General features: G+C 41.4%; 2 protein-coding genes across 2 annotated transcripts; one reads left to right on the top strand and one right to left on the bottom strand.

Annotated features, from left to right (window-relative positions):
- Positions 1–1077: 1077 nt before the first annotated feature.
- LOC121848843 (T-complex protein 1 subunit alpha-like) lies at positions 1078–3110 on the top strand. The gene is made up of 4 exons (XM_042333832.1): positions 1078–1125; positions 1693–1885; positions 2058–2221; positions 2517–3110. The coding sequence occupies exons 1-4, from the start codon at positions 1112–1114 to the stop codon at positions 2731–2733; spliced, it is 588 nt and encodes a 195-aa protein (XP_042189766.1). The 5' UTR covers positions 1078–1111; the 3' UTR covers positions 2734–3110.
- An 818-nt stretch (positions 3111–3928) lies between these two features.
- Positions 3929–8141, bottom strand: LOC121848894 (acetyl-CoA acetyltransferase-like; the record flags this gene model as incomplete). Its single annotated transcript, XM_042334404.1, has 6 exons — positions 3929–4349; positions 4758–4868; positions 5070–5110; positions 5428–5634; positions 6931–7048; positions 8124–8141. Coding segments are annotated over 6 exons (666 nt in total), but the record flags the coding sequence as incomplete, so codon positions are not given.
- Positions 8142–13223: the final 5082 nt, after the last annotated feature.

Raw genomic sequence — 13223 nt, 5'->3', positions numbered from 1 at the left:
AATCTACAGCAGACAAAACCCACTGGCGCATTCCTCTACAAAATACTCAGTCACTACACTTTACAATATATCCAGTGAAGGGCTTTGAGATTCCAGACACAAAAGGAGCTATAAGCAAATGCAAGTATTATTATTCTTATTACAATGAAATTTGGCTTTTTCAGCAAAGTGTCTAAAGCGTGCAGAAACCCATCACCACGCTGGAAAGTATCCAACCACACTGAGAATTACATATATGTATGCCACCTACACATGGAAATTTTCACATGTCTGGGCAGAATTCTCACTTTGAGGGTTCCACCTTGCAAGGAAGAAGTGAAGCTGGGAGGTGACAACTCATTCCAGGGCTTTGGATAGGAAGGGCAAGTTGGAGATCGTTCGGAAACTGGAGAGCAGAGAAGGGTCAAGTGACGGTTTCTTCAGGAGGAGGTGATGACAGTGGTTTTGAAAGGCGGGGAGTGCTGTACCAGTGGAGAAGCAGAGTAATGATTGGCTAGCAAAGGTGTGAAGAAGGGAGTTTGGGTGGCCAGAGAGATGTGGCTATATGTTCGAGGAGTGTTGTGTTCTCTCCCGCACCAGATTCCATGACCCAGTCACACCCACCCTCGCCCAGCTCCACTGGCTCCCCATCCCTCAGAGGATCGAATTCAAAACTCTGGCCCTCACCTTTAATGCCTTCCATGATCTTTCCCCTCCTACGTCTCCGACCTGTAAGCTCCTTACGCTCAGCAGGCTCCGGCCTGCACCATGTCTATTGCCCGACCCACCCCACCATCACGAGTTGGGCCTCCAGCATCTCTGCCCACAACCTCTGGAATTGCATCCCACAATTCCTTCGCCTTGATCCCTCACTTGCCTCCAGGGCGGGTCCCTGCCAGGGCGGGTCCCTGCCAGGGCGGGTCCCTGCCAGGGCGGGTCCCTGCCAGGGCGGGTCCCTGCCAGGGCGGGTCCCTGCCAGGGCCGGTCCCTGCCAGGGCCGGTCCCTGCCAGGGCCGGTCCCTGCCAGGGCCGGTCCCTGCCAGGGCCGGTCCCTGCCAGGGCCGGTCCCTGCCAGGGCCGGTCCCTGCCAGGGCCGGAGGTGGTTCAAGAAAGGATATGCGATGATGAACTGATGCTTGTTAAAAAGTAAGAAAAACATGTACAACTTACTGAACTCCCATTTATTTGCTGCCCTGCTAATATCTGTGGCATGAGCAGTTGTACGCTTGGGATAGAGAATATTCAGCCTTGTGTGACTGAAGACCTTGCTGATGTCTTCTCAGTAATGCATTAGCTGAACATAAAAAATTATCTCCAATGTACACAGTGTAGTATCTTTTAATGCTACTGTTAATGTTGCAGAATTGAAAAAGATGTTGGGATTGTAATTGTGTTGAATTTTTTTTATATTGACTGCACAGATGCAGATTAAATTTGTTGTGCATATAAATATAATCTAAGCCGTTTCCTGATGAAAGTAGTACTGTCACATCTATTCCTGGTTTAAGTCGGCAATGAATATTGTTTTGCATAACAGTATATAAGCAATAGGTATTGTTCATTCAGGAGCAGTGCACACAAAGTTTGTGATTGAAAAAGGGATCTAGATTCTGATTTCTAAAAGTGAGGTATAAATTGATGCTGACATTTTAAAATGAGTTTCACCCAACCCTCACAAGTACTATTGTTGTAAAGTTTAATTTGTATTTTCAGTACAGAGGCCCGTACTTCTGCATCAATCATTCTGCGAGGAGCAAATGATTTCATGTGTGATGAGATGGAGCGCTCCCTACATGATGCACTCTGTGTTGTGAAGAGAGTGCTTGAGTCCAAGTCTTTAGTTCCAGGAGGTGGGGCTGTGGAAGCTGCACTCTCCATCTACCTGGAAAACTATGCAACTAGTTTGGTATGGGTTTAATTGTATTTCAAGATTATTGGGGGAGGGCACTTTTACCGTATGCTTTGAGCTGATTAACCAGGGATTACTGTCCCTATTAATTTGCAGTATTAAAAATTATTTTAAGAAAATAAGTTAAAAGTACTTCATGTATTTAACTGTTGGTTGTCTTTTTGTTTAGGGATCACGTGAACAACTTGCCATTGCAGAATTTGCCCGGGCCATGTTGGTTATTCCTAAGACTCTGGCAGCGAATGCTGCTCAGGATTCTACAGACCTTGTTGCAAAGTTGCGTGCATTCCACAACGAAGCTCAGGTCAATCCTGATCGCAAAACTTTGAAATGGTAAAAATTTTATTGTACTGTGGTCTGCAAAAGATTGTGACTTGAGACCCATTGTTGTCTGAATCAGCGATGAAACTAAATTTGAACATTGTTGCAATTCATGAGCAATCATTGATTTTTGGTGACCTGGTGCCCCAGATAGCAGTAAAGTGCAAAATTGATTTTCTCCATCTTGTTAAAGTAACTTTTATGGCTGAGTTGTCAGAATTCAATCGGAAATTATGAATGTTTTACTAATATTGTAGTGACTGGCTATTAAAACAGTGTTAATCAAATTGACATTTTGCTTGTGCAGGATTGGTCTTGATTTATTGAATGGGAAGCCAAGGGACAACAAACAAGCTGGTGTCTTTGAGCCTACTATGGTTAAAGTCAAGAGTCTGAAGTTTGCAACAGAAGCTGCTATAACCATCCTGCGAATTGATGATCTCATCAAACTTTACCCAGATGAAAAGCAAGACAAAGGAAAGAGTTACCAAAATGCAGTTCAAAGTGGAGAGCTTAATGGCTGAAGCACCTGAGTTCTCAAATCAGCTATTATAATTTATGTTTAACTCTTGGCATCCATCAGGTGCTTCTTGTACTTCTGTTCTAGATTGAGCAGCTTGTCATGCTTGTCTGAAATTCAGTGCCACTTGTTCAGTGCTCTGTTTAATTTACTATGCTTGTTTAGTGCTATTTGGCACAAACCGGATTTAAAAGACCTCTTACTTTGTTACCTATAGTCAACTCTTTCAAGTTATTTGTGCAAAATTATTTCCTGTACATTGACAGTTGTGCTTCAAGCTCCTTCAGAAATAAAATGTGACAGTTGTCAAGTGATCAGCCCATCTATGTAGGGAGCTGTTAAGAGAGCACCTTAATTTCATGAATAAACGTTGATGTTGTGCTTCTGGTCTTTTCAAATCTAATTAATTGTGTATGTTATTTCATTGTGGACATGATTTCTCCCTCACACAAATTCACTGGGGAAAACATTAATTAAAAATACTACTGGGGAAGGATGTAATAAGGCACTATATCAAATACAAGGATGATTATTATCTCCCCAAATAAGTAACCTCTCTGATTCTTGGTTGCTGATCTTACCATGGGGAATGATAAAATGCTCAAAAGTATTAGGGCAGCATTTGTAAATCAATTAAAGCAAAATTAAAATACAATGAATGTTCCCCTGCTTTCTCACATGTATTCAACCATCTTGCCCTTCTATAAATACTGGCACTGGATGTAATTTGAGAGTCAGTTTACAAGATTCAGCAATGGTACATTGAGCAATTTATTTCATAAAGAAAAAAATGGTCAACCTGAAATTTTTTTTTTTTTCCTTGCATTTGATATAGCGCTTTTCACGTCGGGAGGAAGTCCCAAAGCGCTTCACAGAACACACTGTAAAGTGAATTGACTGTATATTTGTGGGCGAACGCGGCAGCCAATTGCGCACAGCAATGCCCACAAACAGTCGTAGATTGAAAATGACCAATTTATTATTGTTTTTGTTTTTGGAGGGATTATTATTAGGCTCTGTGTGGAGTAAGGAAACTTGCCCAAGGTTTCGCCCTGCCTGGAATTGAACTCAGGTCTCTCACTTGCAAAGCGAGTGCTCTAACCACTGAGCTACAGGTCTCCACGAGAGATAATTGAGAGATAATAGGAAGGAGTTTATGAATTTTAACAAAAGTATGGATTCCACATACACAATATTACTATGATTTCAAACTTCAGTACTTTTAATCAAATATTTAAAAGTTACACTAATTTTCAGAACCATTTTATGTGGACTGAAGTTTTGAATAGTTTTAAGACCTACCTACTTTACACATTCATTATAAAAACAAAATGCACCTACATTTCATTGGAATCAGGCTGTAACCTCTAAAATAAAAGCTCAATTTTATCCAGTCAGTAGCTTAGCTGCAGAGTATCTTCAGTTCTTGTAGTAAAATTTAGGTGTAATTTATTGCCTTTCAACACACATAGCTATTCCCATTCCACCTCCTGTACACAAAGAAGCAATGCCACGCTTTTTTCCTGTTCTCTCCAGTGCGTAGAGAAGTGTAACCAGAATGCGGCACCCAGACATTCCCAGAGGGTGACCTAAAGCAATAGCACCACCTTGGATGTTTACCTAGAAAGACAAACACAAAAAATACATTTTTTTAAAAAAGAGGGAAAACCTTTTCCCTAATTTTCTCCTTACTCCACTGGCCTGCTTCAGGTCCCCGGCCTATCCTACCATCAGCAGTCAGGCTTTCAGCCTATCTGCTCTCACTTTGTGGAACTCCAACGAGAGCCCTATCACCTCAACTCTCCCTTACCTCCTTCAAGGTCCTCAAAACCTTCCTCTGACCGGTCATCTTCCTGGCCCCCATCCCTCCCGAATCCAACTTGGGACATCCTCCCGACATGAAAGGCGCTTTATAAATGCAATTTGTTGTTTTATTACATCCCACATTGACCCATTGGGTGAATCAGGAAGTAAAAAGGATCAATTGCATTTAGTTGTAGTGCCAATTTTTATATCTACATTTCTCACCTTCTCTGGGTTTATACCCAGTTCCTTGACAACAGCTACAGACTGTGATGCAAAAGCTTCATTGATTTCGAAGAGATCAACTTCATCCAGCGTCCAGCCGGCTTTTCCTACCTAGAATAAATAGTAAATCTAAGTCATTACCCTTGAATCTGAAGATGATGGAATGCACAGTGGGTGAATCATTGGTTGAAAAGAAAACAATCTACTTGACCCTACTTCAGGGGGGACACAATTTGACCGCTCCTCAGTCAATGATATCAGCCATGTGAGGAGTGACCGAGCAGACCTTTTCCAAATGGGAAAGGGAGATACCTGGAGTTGAGCCATGACCCCAGTCTCGTCTCCTGCAGGTGCTTAAAAAACAATAGCAGAGTCCTGGGGGCAGCAACCTAGCTTCTGCCATCCCTCCTGGTAATCTACTGTAGTTGCAGCAACGTGTAAAGAAACACTTCTTGTTGTGTGTCCTAAATAATGTCCTTTACAACTCTGAAACTGTACGTTGTTTTCTGCTGGCCTGGTGTATCTGAATATATTATTGTAGGTTTATTTTCTCAATCTCATTCAGCATCTTATATACCTCTATAGAGGTCCCCTCTATGACATTTGTTTCTGAGGCTTGAAAAAGCTTAGAATATGCAACTTTCTGAAACCTTCTCCTACATGCACTCACACGCGCTCGTGCAGATGAACCAGTCAGTCTCAAAATCTCTCCTCCTAGGAGTACAGCACATACCTCTCCTGGAAGGGACGGAGACAGGAACAATTTCTTTTTCAAAATAGCCAGCTTTCTGTGCTGCCTCAGTTCGGTTCTGGGACTGTACAGCAAACTTGTCCTGCTCCTCTCGACTCACATGCCACTGCATCGCCACGTTCTCAGCTGCATCGAGAGGACGAGAAAAGTAATTCGGGAAACGTTCTGTAGCTTCAAACCTTTATATAAATATGTGCATGGCCAAGAGACCGTAGCTATACATAATGATGGCTATCAAGTAACATGCTACTTTACATCTACGTCCGTTCTATGAGCTTGCACAGCTTTGGTTCACACATTCACACCCTCCAAGGTGGTTTTAGGATAACACACACCTTCCTGGCTTCTGTTAGGCCAGTCATCACAGTGTAAAAGTACTGCCCTCGGGTGACTTTGCTTATCTGTCACCACAGAGGATAATTTTAAAGATATATTGTTGCTCTAAAAAGGTTAAAAGCTTGAGCTTCCAAGGAATTCAACCACAGAATCTTTTGGTCTTAAGTTGGCTGAGCCATGTAGGATGCCTGGGTCTCCACCAAGAATAGTATGTTTCTATTCGCGAGGATGTTTAAAGTGCTTCACAACTATGAAGTGTGTAGTGACTGTGTATTTTGTAGGAGCATCTTTAGTCAACAGTCATGTTCCCTTTACAGTTCAGAACAGAATTAACCTCCTCCATATTTTGAACTTCAGAAAGGATTCAGGTTTGTTCCAGTAAATTTGTTCACATTTTTCCAATCATCGATGAGCACCTCCACAGCTGAGGTAGTTAATACACGGCACTTTGGATTGCAATCTGAGCTCAAACACATTCTGCCCATTATTTCAGTATCTAATTTTAAGAAATGGTTACAATACATGATTAAATAGAAACAAAAAGAACATTTTCTATTCAAATAACGCCCCCCATTTTTAATCAGAACAATACTATCTTATAAATTTATCAAACCCTGCATATAGATTGCTCCATTCCCAAGCTGCTCTCTTTGAGCACTTGGTTGACAAAGGCACTGCCTGGCGTTGAACTGAGACTTGGAAGACCAGATTTGTGCCAGGTTACCTGGTGTCAGCTTGGCAGCAGATGGGATGTTACAATTAGTTTGTATAAGTAGGAGGAAAAATACAGCCAGTGTTCCCACTTCTTATCACATTCAATGGTCCTGGCTGGAAGGTGCTTGTGTGTGGACAGGAAGAGACTTGCCTGTGATATTCCATCTCCTCTCATGGTCAAACAGCCCAGTGACCCTTTACCACTCGGATTCACACATGAAGTACGGCCACTTTAATGAGATACTGGAGGGCAGCTGGTAGCCTTAGAACTAAACGCCACAGATCCTCAGAGAGGTTAGAAAACAGAGGGAAATGCAATTAATTTCCAGTACTTAAATGCAAACCTTGTATTTATTCAGTGACAGTTCTTACCTGTTACACCCATGTGGTAGTTATAAAAGGCGTCCATTAGGCCATCACACAGAATGGTATCCTGAAGGGACATGTCTCCTACTTTGACCCCAACTCGCATTGGAACCACATGTGGAGCCTGTGATTAAAAGAAGCAGGTTTTAGCTAAGTGTACTTGCTGTGTACTGGGACTCCACATGCAACAAGATCTGGCTGGAGAAAAGGAAGAACTTGCATTTGTATAATGCCTTATTTTGTGGACCACTGGCACCAGTATTGGTGAAAGAGGGAGCTCTTCCATCAGGATGTCATTGAACATATTCAAGACTGAGATTGATTTTTAAAAACTAAAGGGATTAAGGGATATGGGGATAGGGCGGGTAACTGGAATTAGGTTAGAAGATCAGCCATGGTCTTATTAAATGGCGGGGCAGGCTTGAGGGGCCGAATGGCCTACTCCTGCTCCTATTTCTTATGTTTTTAATGTTGACAAGACAAAGGCTTTCCTGCTTGGCTCCCGTCAGCATCTCCGCACTTCAGGCATTGGCTCACGTCAGCTCACGGAGACAGTACAGAATATCAAATCAACGATTTATTCAAACCTCATCTTCAACCTTTCATCTGGGGCTTATCAAGTTGACGTTCTTCCATCTTCACAACACTGACTGCCAACTTCAGCCACAGCCCCCCTTTCCCCACCCCCAGCCACCCTTAACAGCACCTTTTGCCCTATTATTATTATTATTTATTATTATTATTTCCCCAATCCCTCAACCTATCTCCCCGGCAGGGGCTGGGTGGGGGGGCAGGGGCTGGGGGGCAGGGGGTGCAGGGGGGGCAGGGGGCTGGGGAGGGCAGGGGCTGGGGGGTGCAGGTGGGGCAGGGGCTGGGGGGTTATGGGCTGGAGGGGTGCAGGGGGGGGGTCAGGGGCTGGGGGGGCAGGGGGCTGGGGGGGGCAGGGGCCTGGGGGGGGCAGGGGGCTGGGGGTGGGCAGTGGGCTGGGGGAGGGGGCAGTAGGCATGGGGCTGGGGGGGGGTCGCTGTGGTGATGGTAATAGTGATGGTGAAGGCCCCGCACAAACAGCTTCAATTATCCTTCAGCTGTTTGCAGGAAATCCGCCTCCAGAGCAGCGCCTCCACACACACACACACACCCCCACTGTCCGGGGGTCTCTCCCCCCAGTGTCCGGGGATCCTCCCGAGTGTCCGGGGGTCCCCAGTGTCCGGGGGTCCCCCCCAGTGTTATGTTATGAGAGACCCGAGTTTAATTCCAGGCAGGGCGAAACCTTGGGCAAGTTTACTTACTCCACACAGAGTCTAATAATAATCCCTCCAAAAACCAAAAACAATAATAAATTGGTCATTTTCAATCTACGACTGTTTGTGGGACATTGCTGTGCGCAATTGGCTGCCGCGTTCGCCCACAAAAAGTCAATTCACTTTGCAGTGTGTTCTGTGAAGCGCTTTGGGATGTCCTCCCGACGTGAAAGGCGCTATATCAAATGCAAGGATTATTATTATTATTATTATTATTATTACCTCTGTCGTGCTCCCTCCCTTACATCCTTCAAAACTCATCTCAAGACCCTCCTCTTCGACCATGCCTTTGATCACCTTCCTTCCCCCCTGCCCTCCACCTTCCCCGATCCCGACCCCCAGCTCGGGTCCGAAACACTGACTGCCCAGGACTTGGGATGTCCTCCCGATATGAAAGGTGCTATACAAATGTAATTTTGTTGTTTTCCAAGGTAATTAATTTGTTGTGCAGCATTCTCAACATGAGAGACTGGAGTTAATAGGTTAACATCTCTTTCTCTTTCACACTACAAAACTTGTCAGAATTGAAATGTTGTCTGTTTGCACTCAGATTAAGATTCAGCCCGTAAGGGATAGGTTTTGCTAAAAGATGTCTCGCCCACTCCAACCAACACGGAAGTGGTCACAAAGCATGTTATGCAGAAGTTTGGAGCCACTATTAAATATTTATGTTCTTTGAATGAGAAAGAGGAGGGAAAAAACAAAAGGTTCTCAGAAACAAAACGATCCTTGATGAAATCTAAAATATTGTATTTTCCAAGTTTGAGACTTGTTTTTACTGTTGTATAATTCCACACAAACCTCTACTCCACAAGACCATAAGATCATTGAGGCTATTTTACTCAAGGGTCATAATAATACAAGCTGTCACTCTCTGAGTTTAATGTGGGTAATTAACTTGACTTTGTGAGTCATCACATCTCACAGTAATGCCTACGTTTACTGTTAGAATTGTTTAGTCTCGGTATTTAAAAAAACTGGGTACAAGTTGACATGAATTGAAAGGTAACTCAGGCCTTTCTATCTGCTTGGAGCCGTTTAATCTCTCATTCAATTTAATCAACTAAAACGGTAAAAGATACAAACTGACTCAAGAGATGCTCAGAGCACATAGGTGCTGTGTTTGTGCAGTAAAAGCATTGCTTCCTTTGTAAAAATAGACATTAACTTTTCACAGGTAGTGGCAATAATAGTGATCAAATCAAAGACAGTCTGAAGCTATGAGTCATGTGAAGAAGGTGTGACTGGCATAAAAGTAGAAGAAATGTCAATGCACAGGGTATGATGATGTAGACCAGAAGTCACTGTGGGAGTCTCAATGCAAGAGGACAGCATAAATTTACATAGTGATACAGCATGGAAATGGACCATTGAGACAGTCACAAAACAGAACTGATCTTAAATTAGCACTTGAACCGAAGTCAATAAAACTAGATTGAATACTGTAATGCAGAAAAGCAATAGGGTTTGCCAATCTGCCTTTTGTTCATTTATATTATTGTTCCCTTTTCCTAGATCATAATTTCTTTGCATATTTATATATAAAATCCTCAGAAACAGACTTGAACAGGGTTTCACTGTTGAAAATGCCATTACATGACCAATTGCAATTGTTCTTCTGTCACACAACAACAACAAGATTCCATTTATAGAGCGCCTTTCACGTCGGGAGGACATCTGTCAGTAATGTATTTTATATAAATCTTGCTACATAATTTCAGGGTTGGACAGCATGCAGTATGTTAAATGGAACATTTTCCGCAGCTAATATAATTCAGAAAGTTCCCTTTCTGAATTCTGAAGAGAATATTCTCAGTAACAATTACAATACACTACATGAAATGCTAGCACCACGCTATGCAGGAAAGCAAGGTCAAAAAAAAATCACTGACTTATACAAGAAACCTGTGATATAATCTACCATGAGGCAGTGCAATATGAAGTACAGGAAGGCAATGATGCAATGCCCAGGAAAACAATGATATCACACCGCAAAGGAAGACAATGGCAAGTAGAAAATAGTTGCCAATAATTGTGAGGTTAATTTCAAATGCTAACACCACAAAATTGGATGATATTTGAACTTACTTCAACCCTGTATAAAATATTGAGTAAAGTGGCACAAAATAAACCAGGGGGAAGGAAGGGATGCCATTCTTTATGGTCAGTTGCCCAGGGAATATGAGGCACTTGATTTCTTTAGACAGGGTTATCAGCAATAACATGCAAATTCACTTCAGTCACTTCACTTGCTATTGGCATTGATGTCCAAATCCTAAATTATATTTGGCGCTAAAACTCAGGACTTTCATTTTTTCTATGCAAAGAAAATGTCTGTCTAAGTGTGGTGTACGTTTTTTGTCCTTTTTAAAAAAAACATTTTGAAGGGCAGGTATAGAGAAAATTAAATATAAAAGTTAATCAAACAGTTGAGACGTGTTTGTAGAGTTTAAATTACTACGCTAACTTTGAAGAGAATTTTGATTAGTCCAACTACTTAAACTAATTGGTGGGGGGCAACGTTGAGTTGTGAAGCTCAGTGGTTAGAGCATTCACCTCACAAGCGAGAGGACCTGGGTTTGATTCCCGGCAGGTCAAAATCTTACGCAAGTTTCCTTACTCCACGTACCTCTGTTTACTTAGCAGTAAGTAGGAACCCAGTTGTTAGTTGATTGGCAGATCGCTTTCCAGGGGGATTAATTCCTTCAAAAATAAATAAATAAATAACTAATAATAACTTGGTCACTCAATCAATGAATGTTTGTGGGACACTGCTTTGTGCAATTAGCTGCCGCATTTCGCCCGCAAAATTCAGAATATATTCTGTGAAGAGCAACGAGAAGTCTCCAATCTTTCAGTTAAATTAACAAGACCTTTAACTTTGTGTAGCATGCACTAAAAGTAGTTTGCAGAAGAAGCAGTAAAAGGTGAGAAAATAAAGGATTGTAAAAAGAATAAATAGAAATTGAACTAAAACTGACACCAAGAAGAGAGCAGCACGAGTCAAGTAGCAGAAAATGGACAAAAGAAAGAGACATGAGGAATTGCTGAAGGTCTAACCACCAAAGAGAGAGGAGATTGATTTGTTCTGTACGTCAGTCAACTATTAGTGAAGCAATGATAATAAAATCTTTATACTGATATAGTCCCTTTCATGTCAGGATGATGTTTCAAAGTGCTTCAAAGTCATCTGATCAAATGGACTGTATGTGTCTATATTGTCATCAAGGTTACAGAAATAACATTGAAATTGTATGATTCTTATCTTTTTATATTTAATACTTGTCAACTTTGCAAAGCAATTCTTGATCACTGACCCTGATCAAGGTTATAATAATTAATTCAATTAATTCAAACTTGCAAATATTGCATTTTGGACTCTTCCCTCTCTGCCCCCACCATGCATGCAGTTTGCTTATCTCTTTGACCTTGCCTTCGATTAACACCCTCAAGTTACCCTCCTTAATAATAATCCTTGCATTTTGATATAGCACCTTATCACATCACGTCATAAAGCGCTTCATAGAATATACTGCAAAATGTATTGACTGTACATTTTGTGGACAAAACACGGCAGCCAATTGTGCACAGCCATGTCTCACCAACAGTCGTGGATTGAAGTGATCAATTTATTATTATTACACGTCGAGATAGAGGGATCTGCTTCCCCAACACATTTCAGAGGTTTTTTTTTCAGATTATCATGGGTTATATTCATTCCTCATCCAAATTTATCTCCATATTCAACTGAATTGATCACTCATCTTGTTGTTTATGGGAAGTGGCTGGTGCAGATTATCTGCCTCATTGGCCTTTTCAGTTCAAACACTTTGGATTGAGTGACAATTTTTTTTGAATGGAATTATTACCCCTGGAAAATGATACGGCAATCAACTAACAACCAGACCTACTTACTGCTTAGTAAACAGAGGCGTGTGGAGTAGGGAAACTTTAAATGTAATAAAAGGTCTTCATGCTTGAAGAAATTTTGTTAGCCCACTTTTTACCTGTGTAAGTTCTCAGTTTTCTCAAGCTGTGACTCTAATACTCAGTTATAATACTATAGACCTTTCTGAAAAACGTCAGTCTTCTTCCATCTCAGTTTGCACCTTTTGTACTTTCAGGTCAGCGCACAGCTTTATTTTCGAAAATGTTTAGAAAAGCATACATGTGTTGTAGAAGAACCATAAAATGTCACTACATGTGGTTTTCTGAGAAACCAGAATGGGAATGAATGCTAGATGATGTGAATAGGTGCTGTGTTTTATCACTGGAGATTTAACATTTGGTTTAGTGCCAAGCTGTTTCTGTGTAGACTTTAAGCAGCCTCTAGGATTTCCATTAAATAAGCAGATGAATGTCTTTTTGCAATCTCTCAGTAATGAAATGATTTTTTGTACACATAAATTAATATTAATTTCTCAGATTTCTACCATTATGGATCCTCCTGATGGTTCTGTTATTTTGATCTGTATTCACCACCACAAGTCTTCTGCACAGACCGTTCCTGGATTCACTTTGATGGGTTTGAAGTTCAAGTTTGTTAACATGTCAAAAGGAGTGAAGAATGCAACCAATGTGGTGCCATTGTGAACAATTCCCAAGATGGTGGACCAAACACCACCTTATTTTGATATGTATTCATGGCACAATACTGTGGTATAAAAATAAATATTTTCCCTGTAATGATGCTCCAAACTTTTCAGGAAGGGTTTTAGAGATCTTATTTATTTATCAGTTGCAGCTACATTTATGAGTAGTAAAGTATTTTATTGATTTATTTTTAACCACAGAAGAGGATCATTAAAAACTAGTTTATCTGATGTAGGAATACTATGGGATTAAATGCCAGTCCACCTGAATTGTAAAGTAATCCAGGTCTCTGCATTCTGATTCGCACCTTCTGGTACCAAAGATTACAGAGAGGAATTATTGAAGTCAATAAAACAATTCTATGTATTGTACAATCTTTGTCATGGGAAGGCATTTCTCTAAAGT

Source organism: Callorhinchus milii, unplaced genomic scaffold (assembly GCF_018977255.1).
Source record: "Callorhinchus milii isolate IMCB2004 unplaced genomic scaffold, IMCB_Cmil_1.0 Scaffold4, whole genome shotgun sequence".
Classification (NCBI taxonomy): Eukaryota; Metazoa; Chordata; class Chondrichthyes; order Chimaeriformes; family Callorhinchidae; genus Callorhinchus; species Callorhinchus milii.
The sequence above is the reverse complement of the archived record's forward strand: the minus strand, read 5'-3'. Positions and strand labels throughout refer to the sequence as shown.